The 20,292-nt window shown below is 40.3% G+C and overlaps 1 protein-coding gene and 2 pseudogenes across 2 annotated transcripts in view; all 3 read right to left on the reverse strand.

The window, feature by feature from the left end:
• LOC110068861 (fibrillin-1-like) overlaps positions 1-20,292 on the reverse strand; it is a 74,776-nt gene that overhangs the window by 14,618 nt on the left and 39,866 nt on the right. For both annotated transcript variants that reach the window (XM_089296200.1, XM_089296198.1), the window contains 15 exons: positions 19,789-19,932; positions 19,214-19,282; positions 19,006-19,131; positions 18,408-18,536; positions 18,160-18,324; positions 17,488-17,652; positions 16,719-16,844; positions 15,091-15,210; positions 13,812-13,934; positions 12,794-12,916; positions 3,073-3,198; positions 2,388-2,513; positions 1,299-1,427; positions 523-669; positions 1-31 (listed from right to left, as the gene is read on the reverse strand). The exon at positions 1-31 is cut by the window's left edge and continues 32 nt beyond it. In XM_089296200.1, the coding sequence (XP_089152326.1) occupies positions 1-31; positions 523-669; positions 1,299-1,427; positions 2,388-2,513; positions 3,073-3,198; positions 12,794-12,916; positions 13,812-13,934; positions 15,091-15,210; positions 16,719-16,844; positions 17,488-17,652; positions 18,160-18,324; positions 18,408-18,536; positions 19,006-19,131; positions 19,214-19,282; positions 19,789-19,932 (1,849 nt within the window). The remainder of the gene's footprint in view (positions 32-522; positions 670-1,298; positions 1,428-2,387; positions 2,514-3,072; positions 3,199-12,793; positions 12,917-13,811; positions 13,935-15,090; positions 15,211-16,718; positions 16,845-17,487; positions 17,653-18,159; positions 18,325-18,407; positions 18,537-19,005; positions 19,132-19,213; positions 19,283-19,788; positions 19,933-20,292) is intronic.
• Positions 3,961-6,397, reverse strand: LOC149107533 (kelch-like protein 24a; annotated as a pseudogene).
• On the reverse strand, positions 6,500-11,586 carry LOC110068860 (kelch-like protein 40; annotated as a pseudogene).

Below are 20,292 nucleotides of genomic sequence, written 5' to 3' on the forward strand. Positions count from 1 at the left end.
ACACCGTTTGGACAAATGAGGGCAAAATCAGCTGAAAACAAAGAAAGTTATGAAAAATTAGCGTTTACATATACATGTTGTACTTTCTACACGTTACCAGTGCAAGTTTACTCTTTGTAATGTACACTCATTGTATGCATGTTCATCTGTTTGAGCTTTTACTACATCTAACTGATCCTCTTAATTTACTTCAAAGTTAGTTCAGAGAATATGTGACTAGATTATGAAGTAGCGATCCTGTGGATGAAAAAATGACTTAAGGGTGACCATTAAATAACAGCTTTTGATCGTTATTTTTTCGACTAGTCTACAATGTTCTTGAAATTGGCGCATATATCAACTAAGGGACTACATTCCATTGAGCTGTTTTAACTGAGGGCTCCGAATAGATAAAGAAGCCCCCACTAATCTCCCGTTTTTGCTCTGCCAAAATGGCGGACAATTTGAATCTGAATTTGACCGCAAAACTGAAAGACTTTTTTTTCTTTTTTTCCGACCTTATTGACATAGCAATCTACTTACACGTGTTTTTCCGCGGGCACAGTTCACAAGGATCACCCCAGCCAGCCCCCATGGTACAACAGCACACGGACTTCCTCATCTCGCGTCCTTTGGGATTGGTGCAACCGTCCTCGTCAAACTTGTCAAAACAGAAGCCCACTCGTACATCTGTTGTGTGAAAATTAACATAGGACACTGACATGGGAGAAACAACCAAACGAACGAGGCAACAAGTACCCAAAGAATGCATGAATGAATGAAACAATGGATGAACGAACGTACGAATGAACGAGCGAGCGAAGAAACGAAGAAACGAACGAATGAACGAACGAGCGAGCGAACGAACAATCAAGCGAACGAGCGAACGCCCCTGGAGCGAACGAACGAACGAACGAGCAAGCGGGCATCGAGCAAACGAACGAACGAACGAGCGAACGAGCAAACGAGTGAACGAGCGAACAAATCGAGGGCCGATTTAAGCTCTTTTAACTTCCTCGCCCTTAGCAATTCCTAATGAATGTAGTTTTGTTTTGACCTCACGTTTTCGCATTGTCAAGCAGTAAAATTCGGCGTTAAGATGTAAAATTAGCCGTATATATAAGTCTTGTCCCCGACTTCCTGTTCTTTTTCAAAAATTAGAAATCGTGAAGGAACTTTGTAGTCACTACGAAGAAAAAAACGAAAAAGAAAACAATCTTTACTTGCGTGATACGACTCTCTTCTTCACTCTTTCCGCTTTAATTCTGATTTTGCTTGTTATGTATACGAAACTGTTAATGAAATACAAAGCACCTTACCAATACAGTGGCTTCCTCCATTACCGACTTCGTAACCTTCTTTACAGAGACAGCGGTAACTTCCAGGAGTATTCACACACTGACCTCCAACTTGACAATAGTTCGGATTAGCATCACATTCGTTCACGTCTGAAAAATTAAATGAAAAGAAAACGGCGATAGTACTACAGGACGTACAGCGACTTAAATAGGCCATTTCCGAGTAACCTTGTGCCTCTGTTTCAAAACGAGTCTTTGCGCAAAACTTTTCATATGTTTTGATTTGCATCAAACTGAATCCAGGCGGAACACATTTCCATATGAACTATTTCGCATGACGACTAGTTTTGAAAAAAAGGTAACATGGAACTCGCCAATGGCCTTTAAACTGGTAAAGCAAGAAACAGATACAGCAATGAGGATTGGGCAACATGTCGAACACAGGAAACTGAGAAAACAAACAAATCTAAATTGGAAGTTGATAATAACATACATTCGCAAAAAATAAGTTAATACGCAGAAGGCGCACTTTAAATTCCCCACCCCCCGCCGTTCCAACCCCACCCCCTAAAAAAAAAAAGAAAACATACTGAAAGTGAATTTAACAAATTGACGTCAGTTTTTCATGCGTCTGTCCTGTCACTGATTATGAATTTCGTCATAACATTGTCAGAGTAGCTATGGATCCACGAGGCGATAGCTGAGTGGATCCGCAGACTACTTTGACAATGTTATGACGAAATTCATTGTCAATAACAGGATAGACGCATGAAATACTGACGTCAATTTGTTTTTCACGATAACAAATAGTCAAATTGTCCGCTCTCGCTCGTCGACGCTTCGCATAAACTATAAATTCATGTGTCTGTCCGCTTATTGACAATGAAAATAAGCCAATGAGCGCGTGAGAATTTGTGCAGTTATTGTTGAAAACAAGTTAGCTAGCAATGTTAGAAATATTTGAAAAGTAAGTCAAACCAATGAGAGTTAGCTTGAGATTTACACGCGCAAACGTGAACTTTATCTGATCCAACTTCATCCAGTTCAGTTTCAAATCAGTAACAGTCCAAGTGTATAAAAGCTTCTCATTTCTAGTGTCCAGTTCCTCACCTACACAAGCATTCCCCGCCACGTTGAGTTTGTATCCCGTGGTGCACTCGCACCGTGAGCCGCCAATAGTGTTTGTACAGATACCATTCTCGCAAAATCCAGGTACTTCTGTGCATTCGTTGATATCTACGGAGAAAACATATTGCTTGTCATGTTTTGACTGCTAACAAAATGATAGAAAAATAACAATAATACAAAAAACAATTTAACTATTACACTACTACACCAAGAAATCATAACCCAAGAGAGCCAATGTCGCTTCTCTTAAAGAGATTCTGCCCGATCCGTTTTCGATAAAAGACCTCCACTATTTCTAAGACCGTTGTGTTATCAACTTTCCAATCTCTTACGCCGATTGTCCACTGCTAAGCCAAACGAATGCTCAATGAAAGTCAAACTAAACCCATCTTGGTCGGTAAGCGGAGAAAATGATTTCATTGGTTCCAAAAAGACGTCTGTCAGATGAAAAACCACGTTTTTGACTGCCTGCCAGGTCTTCAGGTCCATCTCGCTTTAGGCATACAAAGCGACATTTTGAACATATAAAAGCTGCGTTAACACTTAACATTGATCAGTTTTAGTATGCGAGGAACCAAAAACTTCCGCAGTGCAAGTGAAACATTTCCAGCACGTGCATTGACACGTGAAACAAAGTCCAATCGCACGTGATTCACACGCCTCTTACCTCTGCATCGGGTTTTATCCGGAGTAGGAGTGTAACCCGGGATACAGTCACAACTGAACCCTCCAATGAAATTCATGCAACGTCCATTACGACAAACACCCACCAGCGTAGAACATTCATCGATATCTGTAAACAGGTCACAACATAGAACAGTTATTAAATGGCTCGCTCCGAGAGCAGGCAAGATGAACCGAATCCTGCGCTGTGATTGGCTACCCGAGCGGGCAAGATGGCGCTATCTTGTCCGCTCGGGCTTACTCGCTGTGTCCCGCAAGAAAATAGTGTTCTTTGTTTCAAATAATAAATCCTTTGATGAACAAGCTTGTCCGGTCAAGTTGGCCAGTATCCAGCTATCTTGACCTCACGCTTGGTCAATAATCCATATTTATTGTATGGCTACGTTTCACAAGGACTGGGAACTACCGAATTCACGAATCTGATTGACTGAAATCGACATTGGCCGCGGTCTAGATTTTCCCATCTAGACCGGTATCTAGACCGGCTACATTCAGTTTCGCGGTGAAAAAGTTGCAAACTAAAATACAAAAATATAGACTATTTTCGTCTAAAACATAAGTGGAAGTGCCCGAAAGCCTGACGAGAAAAAAGAGTCAAGAGGACGAGCAAACTTTGGCAGATTTTAGTTCAGCGCCTCGCCGTTCCCAAGCAAAATGTCAGCAAACCAGTTTCATTATACGAAATACATATTTCCAGTTTGCAATAAAATAAACATCTTCTTAACCGAGCTTAGTCAGTCTGCACGAGAGAATCTTGACCTCGGTCGTGTGTACAGACCTCACTGCGTTCGGTCTGTACTCGCGACCTCGGTCAAAATTCTCCCATACAGATCTCCCGCTCGGTCAATAAGAGCAAATTGAAGACAAAAGCTTTGATAAGCTGAAATTTTATTGCAATAAAACGACACAACAGTAGTAAAGTTTAAGATGGATATATGAGAATACAACCGTACTGTACATCAAAGTATTTCACAAATATAAGAGTTCTAAAATAGAATAAACATGAGGAAACTCATGCCGATATTAACTGTCTGTGACCGTCAGACAGCCATCGACAATTCTGAACCTTTCAGTGATAGAAATCTTCCATAAATCTGAGAAAAAAATAGAAATCTTCAAAACAAATCAAGTCAAGACAAATCAACGATCATAACTGTACTGGATACAAGTTATTAAATTCAACACCTTTAAAAGTCTCAGTGAGCAAATCGTGAAAACAAATTCACGACCAAGCCGAAACGACCTTCCCCTGAGACATATCTTGTCAATGGGCGTTGTTGTTCTGTCATTCCATATGTCTGTCTCCTCATCGTAGCATTCTACAGCCATCTTGCCGTCAGGAAAATCGCAAGGAATTTGGAAGGGCAATTTAAAACGAACTCCAAGGAAGTAGATGGTTTCATCAATCAACACCATTTTTCCGAAGGCCCGAGGCACTGTGAAGCTGGCTATGAACTGCCATTCATTCGTCGCTATGTTGTAAACTTCACAACTATTCAGCCAGTCATCGCAACCGATTCCTCCAGCAATGAAAATCTTTTCGTTATTTTTACTGACACCCCAAGCATCTCCCTTGGCCTCTTTCAAAGGCGCTATTTCCTTCCATTCGTTTCCCTCGATGTCAAAGGTTGTAGAGTGACAGAGTACACTCCTTGGTAAAAAATTCCAACGATAAGGATAAGTATCTTTGAGCATAGTTCCCCTAATAACATATATCAACTTGTCAACAACTACGGCGCAAAAATGTTTTTTTCTTTTAAACCCAGTCAAACAAAGGAGTCATTAAATTCAAATCAACGTTGTATTTCCAAAGCGCAAGGGAAGACTCCACCCTTTCTTCTACAAGAAAACAGACCTGGTCCGTGGTAACTGACTAGATGTGCGATCTAATTTCATGAATGCTGGGTTTGTATCTAGTTTTGTCCACGGTGCTGGAGACCAGCGGTTTAAATCAGGGTCATAGCATTGCGATCTGGCGAAATGTTCAGTCACAACGAATACTTTGCCTCGATGCGAAAATACGCGCGTTGGTTCGCATGAGGTCGATGGCAAGCGGTACCACTGTTCCGTTAAAGGAAGGTAAAAGTTGGTGAGGAAATTAAGAGGTTTGTTAGCACAAACCATGACAACGATAACATCTCTCTCCAGAGCCCTCCTGGGAGGGTGTGACCGTGGAACGTCGCAAACTGTTGATCGGTCAAGCCATATTTCCGCAAGAAAAACACGTTCAAGGCACTCTCCATCTTCTGTCACAAGATCATTAGTCACGACATTGCTCGCCATAAAGTCACGCGATATACAAGTCAGTCGAACGTGACGGAACAAGTCACGAAATTTTACGCGTCGTTGGCGCTTGTCATGATCAATCCATCGTAGAACGAGTTCAAAAACCTTTTCTTCAGCACTAATGGCTATCACATCGCTGGAAATCCAACCGCATGGCTTGAGAAGTTTAGAAAATCGTCGGATTCAGCGGCGGAAGAAAAGTTTGAGTGGATGAATTATCAGATATCGATCAGGTCTTGACGCAAATATTTTTCTGCAAGGTAGTAAATTGGAAGGCAATTCAATGTGGTGATGTGTTCCTCAAGATATTTTTTGCGCTCATAGCTTTCAGGTTTAGTAGGAGAAGATAATCTGCTAACTCAAACAGATTCTCGGCATTTTCTATATTGAATATCTGAACGCTACCGGTGTAAGTAAACTCCAGGATGTCTGCCATCCGAGACTCTGTTACCATCTCCAGCCGAATAAATCCTTCGTTATTCTCTTTCATGTCGCTGTTGAGGAGCTTTTCAAAGAAGCTGCTCGCCTGCGAAAGTACGCTTCTATGAGCCTGAAACTCCTTTCCATCTTTCACCACCAAAGTTACATCACTAGGATCTTTATGATCTTTTAGCTTGACATCAAGCCGATTCATGTTTGTTGAAGAGCCAGAGAGTTAACCTGACTCCTGAAGAAAACACATTCATCGCTCTATGAATCTGTCAGCATCTGATATCCTTAATTAGCACTGTTTCGTTTAAGTGATCCATGTACGCACGCTCGCTTGTGTATAAATGTTGTTTCATCCTTAGATGAGCAATATCAACTAGCTCTGATGGCCAGTAGTGATATTAATTATTTATAAATAGTCACAACAATTGAAAGTAAAGTAAAGACAGCGCTCAAACCTGATGGCCCATCAGGTAGGCACCTATCTCTGGTTGCTCGACGTTTTCAGTTTGAGAAAGAAATCTCTATTGTGCGGATCTCGTGATAAGGACACTTTTATAACGTCAGTGTGATAGTATGGTAATGGGATGATAACACCAAGTTTGATAAACGTTTACCCCCATTTGAACAAGTAGATGCACTTTCTACCGATCCCCATAAAGCTTAATGAATACAAAGGCTTTGATAAGTTGAAATTCCGGCAAACACTTCTGAACTCATTTTATTACAATAAAACTATACAACAAAGGCATAGGTCAAGTTAGATTTATGAGGAAACAAACTAACTATATATAAACAAAGTATTTCACAAATCTCTTGATCTGAACCTTCTAAAATAAAATACACATTATGAAACGTATGCCACAACTCGCTGTAACTTTGAGCAACCTAGACTCATCAGCAATTCTTTAAGTTTAAACAGCGGAGATCACGACCATGACAGTATTTGGATGTCCGATCTTAAATAGCATTTATTTTTCCGGTTTCTCTTTAGCTTTAATTGAAGATATATCAAACACTCAAGACAGTGATTTAACAACAGTTCCAAACACTTCAAAGTTTGTCAAAAATACTCCGCTACGCGTCGCATTTATATTTCTCTTCTCGCTGTTTCGAATGAAGTCAAACACAGTCCTTCGTGCTCGATATATTACATAGACAATTCCGTATGTTCTAGCAACAAGGATATTCGTAGACTTTGAGAAAAAAAATACAAATCCTCCCCCCCAACGAAAAAGCACTGAGAAAAGGAAAATCAAGAAAAATTAATGATCAGACCGTATCAGATAGTTAGTTTCAAAGAAGCTGCTGGCTTGCGAAAGGACGCTTCTATGAGCCTGAAACTCCTTTCCATCTTTCACCACCAAAGTTACATCACAAGGATCTTTATGATCTTTTAGCTTGACATCAAACCGATTCGTGTTTGTTGAAGAGCCAGAGGGTTAAACTGACTGCTGAAGAGTACACATTTATGACTCTATGAATATGTCAGCTAGTAAAATCATTAATTAGCAGTTTCACTTGAGTGATCCATGCACGCAAGCTCGGTTGTCTATAAATGCTGTGTCATCCTTTGACAATAATTCCTTTCACCTCGAAGTTCGTCAGAAATATTCCGCTACGACTGAGTTGCGTTTCATTTCTCTTCTCGGTGTTTCGAAATGTGGTCAAACACAGTCTTTCGTGTTTGACATATTATATCGACCTTTCTGTATCTTTCAGGAATAGAGAAAAAAATCAAGAAAAATTGTTGATCAGAACCATGTGCTTCTGACGACAGAGTGTGGTTTGAATCTGTGTGATTTTGATGACATTTTCGCACCAAAATGAACTTGACAAACTTTATATAGTGTGTGAAGGAACAGTGTTGTGTACTATTCCACATCAGAGCATTGTGGGCAGCATTGTGGCTTTGCTGTCATCATTTGATATATTTAACATGGTAGCCATATTGTCTTTCTTAGAGCAGGCTTTCATGGGGATTGGCAGAGGCCACACCTTGCTGAGCATCAACACCCTATTTAATGACATATCTGGTTTGTAAATCAATCGACATGATCAATCAATCAATCAGCTTTATCTAAAAACAACGCATCACTTCAATTTTAAAGAGAACTGCTTCAGTTGTTGATGCTCCCTGCCATGTTTGTGCATCAACAAATTTTTGCAATTGTAAAAGGGTTTGACTTTGACAAACTTTATATCATGTGTGAAAGAATAGTGTTGTGTAGTATTCCAGACCAGTGCATTGTGGACAGCATCATGGCTTTCCTGTCATCATTTCATATATTTAAAGGGGATGTATCACAGGATTTGGGGTGATTTCATAACCCAAAAACCGTTTAACAGGAACCTGAAAGCAATGGCTAACTTTTGTTGTAATAACCTCCCTAGAGTATTAAAATTGTTACCAAGTGTCTTTGACCATAGATTGACTAAGTCAGAATGGATTACAACTTGAATAATCTTAGGCTAATGTTTTTCAAGTTCTCACAGTTTTTCTCCAATTATGTGCTATAACAAATTATGCTTTGTTACTCTTTCAGTCAATTTCCTTCTCTTGGTGTTCTGGTAACATTTTGTTACTAAGTAAAGGTATTATAGTACAATTTTGACCCAGTTAAATCAAAATCTTCCATGATACTTCCCCTTTAACATGGTATATAAAGACAGCAAAGGCATATTGTCTTTCTTAGAGTAGGCATTAAACGGCATTGGCAGAGGCCACACTTTGGTGAGCGTCAACACCCTCTTTTCTGATTTGTAATCACTTGTATACTACTGAATTTAACGAGATAAATATAATCTGTCAAGTAAGTTTCATAAAGGTCCGATTCAAACTCTAGCATATATAAAATTGCAATTTTTGCAAAGAAACGTATGGCATGCTGGCAGTGAACAGTCTTTCAATAGCTGTTTTATCCACAGTCATTTTGTGTTCTGTTTAGTTTACCAACAATGTTAGTGAGAAAATAAATATTTTTATTTTCTTCACAAAACGTGTCTACTGTATATATATTTATTACCAATGCCTGTTGTGGTTCTTAGACAGTTTAAGCTTTTTTTTATTATTATTTAAGCTGATTAGGGTGTTATGATAAGTGTAAATCAACCACAAAATTAGAGCCATTCTAGGGTAAGTGGTAGTTGATTTTAGCCCTCCAATATAGCTGTTTTAGACTCTGTTGAGTCTAAATCAGATCTAAAGTGAAGAGTCCTTTAGACAACATTGGTGGTGATTCAGCCCTGAAAAGTGCATTCAATTTGGCATTATATGGGCTAAATCAGTCTCCCATTGTGGCCATTGTTTCCCCTTTATACAGGTTTGAAATACCTCAAATGGGGCCATTTTCAACAATGTTAATATCCATTTAAGTCCTTGTAAGAAGGCTATTTCAAATAATTAAGGTGCCAAACAGCTCATAAAGAATGTTGTTTCAGACATAATGGTGCTAATTTAGTCATTTAGAGTACATCTGTTTTGAACATAAATTGGGCTAAATTGGCCACAAAATATGGGCCAGATTTCTTCCTTTTTGAAGGCATGAAACAGCTCGAGAAGGGCTAATTTAACCATCCAAACGCACCATTTCAACCCCTTCAAAAACCAAAGCTACCCCCCGTTTTTCTGAAATAGTTCTTCTGTGTCTTCGTTTCGACTACCTTATACAGGGCTATTTCTGCCCTGTTTACTGGAGCCAAAAGAACTCTATTCTAAATGGGCTAAATCAGACCCAAAGATAGTACTGTGTTTTACTCAATGAAACGGCCCCATTTTTGGGTCTAAAACAGATCTTTTCGATTTACAGTGTCGTAACTAAATGGGAAGAACCCTGAAAATTTTGAGCTAGGAGGGTTAAAGAGTCTAATTGAGCAAATTTTCACCCGCTGAGGAAAACGGTTGAAATTGTGATCAAGGACCATCGGTAATCTGAACGGTTTCAAAGAAATCTTGCCATCGAACATTGCTGTTCTGTCATTCCATTTACCTCTTTCCTCATCGTAGCATTCTGCAGGCATCTTGCCATAAGGAAAAGAACAAGGATCTTGGAAGGGCAATTTAACACGACCGCCAAGAACGTAGATGGTTTCATCAATAAACACCATTTTTCCAAAGGCTCGAGGCACTGTCAAGTTGCCTGTTAACTGCCATTCATTTGTCGCTATGTTGTAAACTTCACAGCTACTCAGCCAGTCATCGAAACCGATTCCTCCAGCAATGAAAATCTTTTTGTCATTTTTACTGACACCACAAGCATCTCCCCTAGCCTCTTTCAAAGGCGCTATTTCCTTCCATTCGTTTCCCTCCGTGTCAAATGCTGAAGAGTGAGCGAGCAAATCGCTTGGATAAATCCTAGTACTATGGGGATGACTATCTCTGAGCGGCCTACCCCCGATAGCATATATCGACTTGTCAACAACTACAGCACAAAAACTTTTTTTTTCTACCCAGTGAAACAAAGGAGTCATTGAATTCATATCAACGTTGTATTTCCAAAGGGCAGGCGAGGACTCGGGGGTCTCTCCTACAATAAAACAGATCTCGTCTTTGATAACCAATACATCATGAATTTCCAAATATGTGCGCTGTAATTTCATAATTGCTAGTTTCGAATCCACTTTTGTCCACGGTGCTGGATACCAGCGGTCAAAATTTGGGTCATAACATTGTGATCTGGCGAAATGTTCAGTAACAACAAATACTTTGCCTCGATGCGGGAATACGCGTGTTGGTTGGCATAAGTTCGGGGGCAAGTGGTACCACTGCTCCGTTGAAGGAATATAAAAGTGGGTGTGGAAATTAACGCCAACACCTCTGGGTCCACATTCCGTGACTACGATAACATCTCTCTCAAGAGCCCTTCTGGGAGGGTGTGGCCGCGGAACGTCGCAATCTGTTGATCGATTAAGCCCTAGTGCCACAAGATAAACACTTTCGAGGAACTCTCCATCTTCTTTCACAAGATCATTGTCACGACATTGCTCGCCATAAAGTCACGCGATACATACGTCAGTCGAACGTGACGAAACAAGTCACGAAATTTTACGCGCCGTTGGCTTTTGTCATGATCAATCCATCGTAGTACCAGTTCAAAAACCTTTTCTTCAGCGTCAATGACAATCTCATCGCTGGAAATCCATTTTTCAACCTCATGGCTTGAGAGGTTTAGAAAATCGTCGGATCCGGCGACGGACGAAAAGTTTGAGTGGATGAATTTCCGACAGTTAGCGATCAGGTCTTGACACAAATATTTTTCTGCCAGGTAGTAAATTGAAATACAATTTGCAGTGGTGATGTGTTCCTCGAGATATTTTTGGGCGAAGGCTTTCAGGTTTGGGAGGAGAAGATAATCTGCTAATTCAAACAGGTTTTCGGCATTTTCTTGAGTGGATATCTGAACGCTGCCGGTGTAAATAAACTCCAGAATATCTGCCATCTGAGACTCAAAGATCATCTCCAGCCGAATAACTCCTTCATTATTCTCTTTCATGTCGCTGTTGAGGAGCTTTTCAAAGAAGCTGCTCGCCTGCGAAAGGACGCTTCTATGAGCGTGAAACTCCTTTCCATCTTTCACCACCAAAGTTACATCACTAGGATCTTTATGATCTTTTAGCTTGATATCAAGCCGATTCATGCTTGTTGAAGAGTCAGAGAGTTAAACTGACTCCTGAAGAAAACACATTCATCGCTCTATGAATCTGTCAGCTTCTGAAATCATTAATTAGCACTGTTTCAGTTGAGTGATCCATGTACGCACGCTCGCTTGTCTATAAATGCTGTGTCGTCCTTAGCTGAGCAATATGAACTAGCTCTGAGGGCCAATAGTGATATTAACTATTTGAAAACATTCACATAAATTTTTCAACGTCAATTTGCCAAACGTTGAACAAAAGAAGTTATTTCTACAGCCAATATATTTCAATAAGAGTATTTGGGCGAGTAGTTAGTTCAATTGTTTCAATTAGGAAACACTCTAAATGATTTCAGTCCATAACCTTCAATTTGAAGCAATATTGACTTTCTCTTTCAAGGGCAGCGGGCCTTGCAAGTACACAACTAATCAGATTTCAGATTTATGGACCTCCAATAGAGAGGTCGTAGAACTAAAACCAAAACTATCTCTCTAGCTAATCACAAAAGGACATAGGCAATAAGGTGAACCAATCAAAACTCGAAATAATTACATGCCGCTGACGCAAAGCGCGGGAGAACGTTTGCGAACGAGTCACTTCTGATGGGACGAGAAAGTGGTGCGATTTTTTCAGGCAATCGTGTTGTGTTGTTGATACAAAATCAATTACTTTTCGAAAGAAAAGACGTCGAGTGGCTACTAAAAAACACCGGTAACGTAACATGAAATTTAGTTCTTATTAACCGCGCAGGAGGTCTGTATGGGAGAATCTTGACCAAGGTCGTGAGTACAGACCGAGCGCAGTGAAAGACAAGGTCTTTTCGAGTTAGTTTCGAGTCCCTGGGACTCGGAAGTATCGTCCAAGCTCTTAGAAATCAAGCCTAGGTAGGGCAAAATCAAAGTTTGCGCAGCCCGTTCCCTGCTTCCTCCTAGTGTCGGAGTAAGCTATATTTCAGCCAGCATGCACGTAAACAAGCTTTCGATTATTTTTCGCTTGTCGATTTCACTGAAGGACAAGGTTTTCAAATCCTTAAGATTCGAAAATATCATCCAAGCTCTTGGAAATTAAGCCTAAGTAGGCGGAAATTAAAGTTTGCGCAGCCCTGTCTCTGCTTCTTTCCAGTGTCTGAGTACGTTTAACAGGGGCTATATTTCGGCCAGCATGCACATAACCAAGCTTTTGATTATTTTTCGCTTGTCGATTTCACTGAAGGACAAGATAAGCGCCCTGATTTCAGCCAATAAAATTCGTGAATTCCGTAGTTCTCAGTCCTTGTGAGACACATCCTATTGTTAACTTCTGGCACGAGAATATTCAACACCTCAGCAATTAAGCAATGATGTCCACCGACTTACCTTCGCAATATCCGCGCCGATCACGCCTGAATCCATCATGGCAGTTACACAGAAACGACCCCACGGTATTCACGCATGTCCCGTTACCACAAATACCGCTGATCTGTGAACATTCGTCGTCATCTAGAAAAACCGTATAGGGTAGTTAGTCTTCAATGATGTTAACAAAAGTAAAAGAAATTAATACTACGCTCAAATCAGGCTTCCCAACAAACTCGTGAGGGAGCTTGTTCTAAGTACGCTTGTTCATAGTTCAATCATGTCTTGATCACATCTGGAGCAACAAACCGGACCGGATTCTAAACATCAAATAAGATCCAGTGAAAGCATTAACGCTTTCAAACCCAAATACAGCTGTTTCGAGAAAGGTTGTCGGAAGAAAGCGTCAAACCTACGCGATAAGACCAAAAGGTAGTCTGAGTATTCATTGGAATTTTGCATATCGCTAAGCGAGAGCAAAGATGCATTAGATTTTCCACTCACAAGACCGTTTTTCTGTAGCTTCTCTTTCACCGTTACATGACGTTTAGTTGAAAATTCTTTAATGTGGCGAAAAGAACCTTAGTTCCACAAGTCTGACGAAAAAGAAAACGTAAGAATTGACGTTTGCCATGTTGCTATATCTGATTAAGTATTCAGCATGTGCAGCAGCTCTGTACTTCTACCCATACTAACTTTCGGGGTTGTCGCAAGCACTTTTACGCTTTAGTCCGACAAGCTTTCTCGAAACAGCTGTATATCAAATACCTAAAGGAGGGGTACGCTAATATTGGCCATTTTTTAAACAGTTAATATTTCGACGTTTATTCCTTTATTGCACGTATATAGTTAGGTTAATTTTAATTATCGTAATAATTCATAGTTAGGAATTTTTAAATCACTGTAATTATGTATATATTGTTTCATTCATTGTAACTTTTTTATTGTTGTAATTTCGGTGGGGGCCACGGGTTTCTCAGTCCAGGACTGTAAAGTGTTTCCCTCGTTAAATAAAGTTACTACACCTCATTCCTCTTACCGACACAAGTCGTGTTGTCGTTTGATTTAACGAAGCCTCTGTCACAACGGCAGTTAAACCCTCCAATGAAATTTTCGCATCGTCCGTAATCGCAGTAACCTGGTTCGCGACACTCGTCCAAATCTTAAAACAAACCAAAATACAACGGCTGCTGTAAGAAGAGCTCTGTAATAAATTTTAATCGTGTAAATATCGCATATAACTTTCATCATATAACATTTTCTGATGCTACGGTTACCGTAGGGTTTTCAAACACGTTTCAATACTCAGTGACATTTCTCCTTGTGTACACGTCAATCATAGGTTGTTTTTCATTTACACGGAGATACCGGTTTGTCAATGGTTTGTGCATATGGTAAGCAAAAATCCCTGGTGGAAAGTTCCGTCTGGATTGGCCATTTACCATCTTACATAATAAGCCTTAATTTACCAAGAGAGCCTAGGATGAGTTCGACCCGATCGCAAGTCCAAGATGGCGGCTGAAACTGGTGAAGAATTGAAAATGGTAAGCACATTTTCCATTTAGATCTTGTGGTTGGAAATTTTGGACTACCTTTCAAGACGTTCCGTTTATTGAGGAAAATTTCCGGTTGGTCGCGGCAAAATTGTTTTACCATTTACATACTGACCCAAATTTCCGGAATGTTTGGTTAAATGGTAAACATCCTTAAGCTCTTGGTGTTTCCACAGAGATCCAAACAGAGCGTCTGTGATTGGTTATTACTTTGCGTGCGAAAATGTGCAGCCAAGCAACAACCAATAAGACGTTGCAAGCAGCTCTGCAGAGCTAAGAATTTTTCGGATCTGATCTCAGACTTGTCTTTCGACCTGTTCACGTATTGAGCTAAATATGATTGATGAGGCGAGAGGGAACTGGGATGAGCTAAGGCCCAGCGCGAATAATGAACAATTTTCGGACAAGGTTGAGCAAAATATCATGATTTGTCAGTGGCGAGCAGATCAATTATTTGCGAGCAGTTTAATTGATCTGTGAGATGCCAGATACCGGCAAATCACGATATTATGCGATAACCGAATCGTTTTATCATTCGATCGCCAAGTTTGTTTTCATATTTAAATCAATCTCTGACCGCTCAGGGAAGCGATCTGCCATTTATCACACAAGAATGTGGTTACAATTACGCACGAGCAAACCATAATTTGAAGGCAGTTATTTGCACGTCACGCGGTGGGCTCTCGGCCAATGAAAAGGAAGAAAAACCACATCGAGTAATAATAATATAATAACAGCGTGACATATTTGATAGTCTTCACTGACCTATGCAGGTAAGACCTGTGATGTCGAGTTTTGATCCTGGAGGACAAGTGCAGAGGAAGCTTCCAAACGTGTTCAAACAGCTGCCATTCTTACATGGAGTCATCTTACACTCATCCACGTCTGTTGCGAAAGAGAAAACAAGCCCATTTACATACGCGCAACCTATGTTACGACACATTAAGTCATTTTTATCAAGTAAGAATATTCCTTCAAAATCGAAGCAAACTTCTAAATACAGTGGAACCTCGATTTAACGAAGTCGCTGGGGACCGGCCAAATTTGTTCGTTCAATCGAGGGTTCGTTATATCGAAAACCTCGATATAACGAATTTGAGGGGAAACGACCAAAATGGTCGTTATATCGAGGTCATAGTTAATGACTGATCTGTAACACAGGTGACTTCTGTCACGCAATTCAGTGCAATTAGTGCCGCGTTTTGAGATACATGGTGGCTTCCAGTATCAATTATTTTCACTTTTGAGCAGACGCGCAGCTTTTGTTTACAAAAGAACGATGCTTTCAGAGTAGCGATTTAAAAATGTTGCAACATACAGAGGTTATACAGAAAATTGTCTATGTAAACAAGGAAACGGGCTTTAGTGTTCTTATGTTGCACTACCCAACACTTCCGGATTTCAAAGAAGATACAGAGCAGAAGTTAATTGATGTCGAAATACTATAGTGCCAATGTCTATGACATATAATAAGCCGTTGACTGAAAGGTTACTGTCTCTTTACCATAAGGATTACAAGGATTTGTTGACTGTTGATCTGTTCAGCGTTTATCTTCTGTCGCGTGTTGACATTGTAATTCGTTATATCGAGGTAGATTTTACGTCTGGGCTTCCGGATTATGTTCGTTACATCGAAGAATTCGTTACATCGAGGTTCGTTATATCGAGGTTCTATTCCATACATTTTACCGTAACTTTGGCCGGGACATAGACTATCGTTCGTTATATCGAGGACTTCGTTAAATAGAGGTTCGTTAAATCGAGGTTCCACTGTAGCACTAAGTAGCATACTATATTGTGAGCCAATAAAGATTATTATTGTTATCGTGATCGTGATCGTGATCGTGATCGTGATCGTGATCGTGATCGTGATCGTTATTGCTAAGGTAGGGTAAGGTAACTTTATTTCAAGTCGTAAACGTAGGGAGTGGTAGCCCAATCTCCCGAGTCAGGGGCTCATGACAAAAACGCACGACTATTTACAATAACATTACTACTTAAAACTACTATATTCGCTAAGATGAATTCAAAATTAAAATACAAAATACTCCTAAGAGCAGCTAGTCCTAATATTAACAATTTGAGTGAGAAAATACTGTTACTGTTATTACAAAAACACGCTTAAAAGGCGATACAATACAAAAGGGAACAAACCAGAAAAGAACAAGGTTGTTTACGGCAGGGCAAGATTGAGAACGCTGAGCTTGAAAAATTCTGAAAATGAAATATTCCTTCTGCGACCAAGCTCTTTTAGGAGTATTAAAGTCAGTCAGTTTAATACTGTATAAAGACAAAGAGCTGTTGGTTTTTTTTCCTGGTGATCTTATTTTAATGGGAAGTAGTCACTAATGTTATCATCAGGTTACTGGCCAGTCCATAAATGTCGTATTTACCTTTACAAACGACTCCTCTCGGACCAAGTGTGTATCCAAGCGGACATTCACACCGATAGCTGGTTCGAGTATCGGTACATTTGCCGTACAAACACAGCTCTGGGAAGAGTTCACACTCATTGACTTCTGCAACAACAAGTTCAGTTTTTGACAATTGAGCTTTACATCACACCAAGCAAGGAGTCATCAACCTAGACACTGAAAGTAGTTTACGTCCGACTGGTGCTTTGTCTTACAAAACACCCTTTAATAGTCTGCAGCACCCAAACAATCCCTCATTTCAAGATGTATTTATGACGTTGCAGACAGACCCAGTCCTGTTCTGGCCCTATCTCTGTCACGCAAAGCTACGCTCTTGTAGCGTTTCGTGACAAAAAGAGAGTCAGAACTAGACTAAGACTTACTTCACAGCCTTCCCACAGAGAGTTAACGGTACGGAAATTGGCTGAGCGAATCGAATATCAAGTTAGCTAGACCCGATAATTCTACAGTCGGAATTTCGGCCGTTAGACGCCTTGACCACAAATTCACCTGACACCGCAACCAAAACAACAAAACATCCCATGATCACTTGCTCTGCGGAAGGTACTGTTCTGATTTTCACCAATGCTAGCATGGTCACACAACAAAAACAAGTCACGCACATCCCTGTTGTAACGCACCATCAGACAACAATTTCTGTCACGCATTTACACCTTTGTTTAAAGTTGTTAGGAATGTCTAGAATAGTCATTAAGTTAAGCGTAATATTTCCTGGTTATTACATTACCTCTAGTTTGCGGGGCTGCGGTGGTTGGCGTTGTCGTGGTGCCAACAGGAAATATTGTTCCGTTGGGGTGAACGACCTCAGGGGGGTCAGGTGAGGATGGGGTTACTAGTACACTTGTAGTTGGCGTTACAAACGTCACACCCAGGCATAAGGCTACCCACTCGACTGCAGGAAAGAAACAGCAAATCTCAGGCTAGAATGGTATCTTCCACATCCTTTATCTATGTTGTCACGCAACACTTTTGTTCGATTCCAAAGTGTTGCGTGACGATTTAAGTAACGATTGTGGCATCTTTATTGAGGTTTACTCATACCCTTGCCAATTGATAACTACGGTAGTCAAATTTGCCGGAAATTGCACAGCAGAGAAACCTTAGAAAATCAATCCTGTCAAGACTGGTCCGAGGTAAAACGAAACTAAAATCAAAATTGTCAAAAGAACTAATCAAAACGCGTGCTACAAGGCACATGTGCTATTGATAGTTCAGACCAGGTAACTATCAAATCTATTTTCTCCTCTCAGTTGCAATACAAAGTCAAGTATGTGCGCAAGGAGATTACAGAAAATCAGCAAAAATGAGCAATTGACTTGATAAACAGCTAAATTCTCCTAACTTGTACTATAGGACATGTAAAGAGAACGGTAAAGAGAATTTTGATGTTGAATCTTACTTGTTTTTCCCTTGGGGCACAGTCTACACTCAGAGCCGTATGCCACACCCACTCCAGTGCAACAACAGTCAGTCCGCGTCACGTTCTTTGAAAACTGGCCCTTACAAACTGGTTTGGAAGTCGTCTCGCCTTCCACGTCCATGAAACATTGCTGTTGTCGCATGTCTGTGTGATATGAAAAAACATTACTGTAACCAAATGCAGGTATCTGATCGGCGTTTTCAGACCGGTTCAACATGGCTACCTACCTTCACAGCGCTTGTCCTTCGGGTTTGGTTTCTGTCCCTCGGGACACACACAATCGTAACTGCCATTCTTGTTGATGCATATACCGTCCAGGCCACAAATGAATGCAATGTCTTTACACTCGTCCACATCTAAGAAAAAAGTAAGATACGATCTGTACTTTTGACCTTGAGTTCTATTTTGTCAAAAAAGACGAAACCGCGACAAATTCTAGGTCCGTTTTCTTTAAAATAACTTAATTAAGGGGATAGCCTGTATCGCTCGCCGGTTTCCTTCTGTCTATGATTGGTTAATACTTGCGCGCGAAAATTTGTAACCAAGCAACAACCAATCACAGATAGTACAAGGACCTACGTAGAGCCACGTGATCAGTATAAAATTTTTCAGATCTTGTCTCAAATCTCTGGGGAGTGGGGATAGTACAGTCTTGCTCCCTACCCCTCTCCAAAAAGGGGCGTCCAAGACTTTTAAGGGTGGGGTAGGGAGAGTTCAGGGACTTAACTGTAGCGAGGGAAGAATTAAGAGCGTCCCTTTGCAAACAAAAATGGCGAACATTTATGAACAAAGGCCTTCAACCTACCAATAGATAGTTAAACATACCGATGCATTTTCCAGTTGTAATGTCGTGTTTGAATCCTTGAGGACAGAAGCAGTTGAAACTTCCAAGTGTGTTTATACACCGTCCTTGACTACAAACTCCTGGAAGTTCCTGGCATTCATCGACATCTATAGCAAACAAGCAAGACAACAAGCTAAGAAATAAAACTACAACAATTTAAAGACATAAAGCAAGTTATAAAGAACCTACCTTTAATGACAAGAGTGTATGGATCAGGAACAAATCCTATTCCACCGGGACAGAGACGAAGAAACTCCTCTGAAAAACAAAGAAATTAAGACGTACATCATCACAGTGAAGGAGAATAGAAGTGAAAACTCAACAAAAAAGAAAGGCAAACAAACAGTAATCAAAAGCTTTCAAATGGGAGCGTTGTTTTTAAATTGTAAAAAAGTAGGTAATGTTTATGTTCCATCAATTTTTAGCACAAAAACTATAAAAATTTTAAGAGAAGAAAAAAAAAAAGAAGGAGAAACATTATAAAGAAATTCCACGTTACCAGACCTGCAACGCAAACTGACCCAAAGTGGGCAATAAACTTTATTTTTATGTACGTGGATTGTCAAAACATTTAGCCAAATGCGTCCTCGCCATGAATTTCATAAGTGTAAGACTGTAGATCTAGACTGATAAATACGATGTAGTGGCTAGCAAGGGTAAGAGGCCAATCTTTGTTCAGATTTGTATCTGAAGGAGCTAGTTATCGTTTTATGTCAGCAAATTACGTGACAAATATTTTATTGAATGTTTAATTCTAATCTCACCAGTTCCTTTCTGAGGACACGGTTCGCATGGCTCTCCCCAGGCCTTTCCTGACGTACAACAGCAAACAGCGCGGTAAGCTGATGGCAGCGGGTTCACACACGTGTCGTTCACAACACTCAAATGACACTGGCCTTTGCGCATGTCTACAAAGAGGAGAGGAATCAAAAAAGACTTCTCGCGTTTCAGCGGAGTGTCACAACATTTTCACTTTTATAGGTATGCAAAACCCGGGGGGTACTCTACCAAGTTCTATACAGGAGGGGCCCACTCCGAGGTACAACCCCTTACTCTTTTGTCGGTTTACCGTTTTAACAGAAAAGGAAGCCCTTTCGTATACCCTTAATTGAAAAAGGTACCCCCTTCACATATTTTCATAACTGTTCCGTATTATCAATAATTCGCCAATAAAGGAAATGTCCTTGTCATTTTCATAATGTCCAATGAATGGAACGATACAGCCATAAGGTGCGCCTGTTCGAAGTATTTCAATTAAAGGCCCTTTT

Source organism: Orbicella faveolata, unplaced genomic scaffold, assembly GCF_042242905.1.
Source record: "Orbicella faveolata isolate gen_17 unplaced genomic scaffold, um_ofav_v1 contig_26, whole genome shotgun sequence".
In the NCBI taxonomy this organism is placed as follows: Eukaryota; Metazoa; Cnidaria; class Anthozoa; order Scleractinia; family Merulinidae; genus Orbicella; species Orbicella faveolata.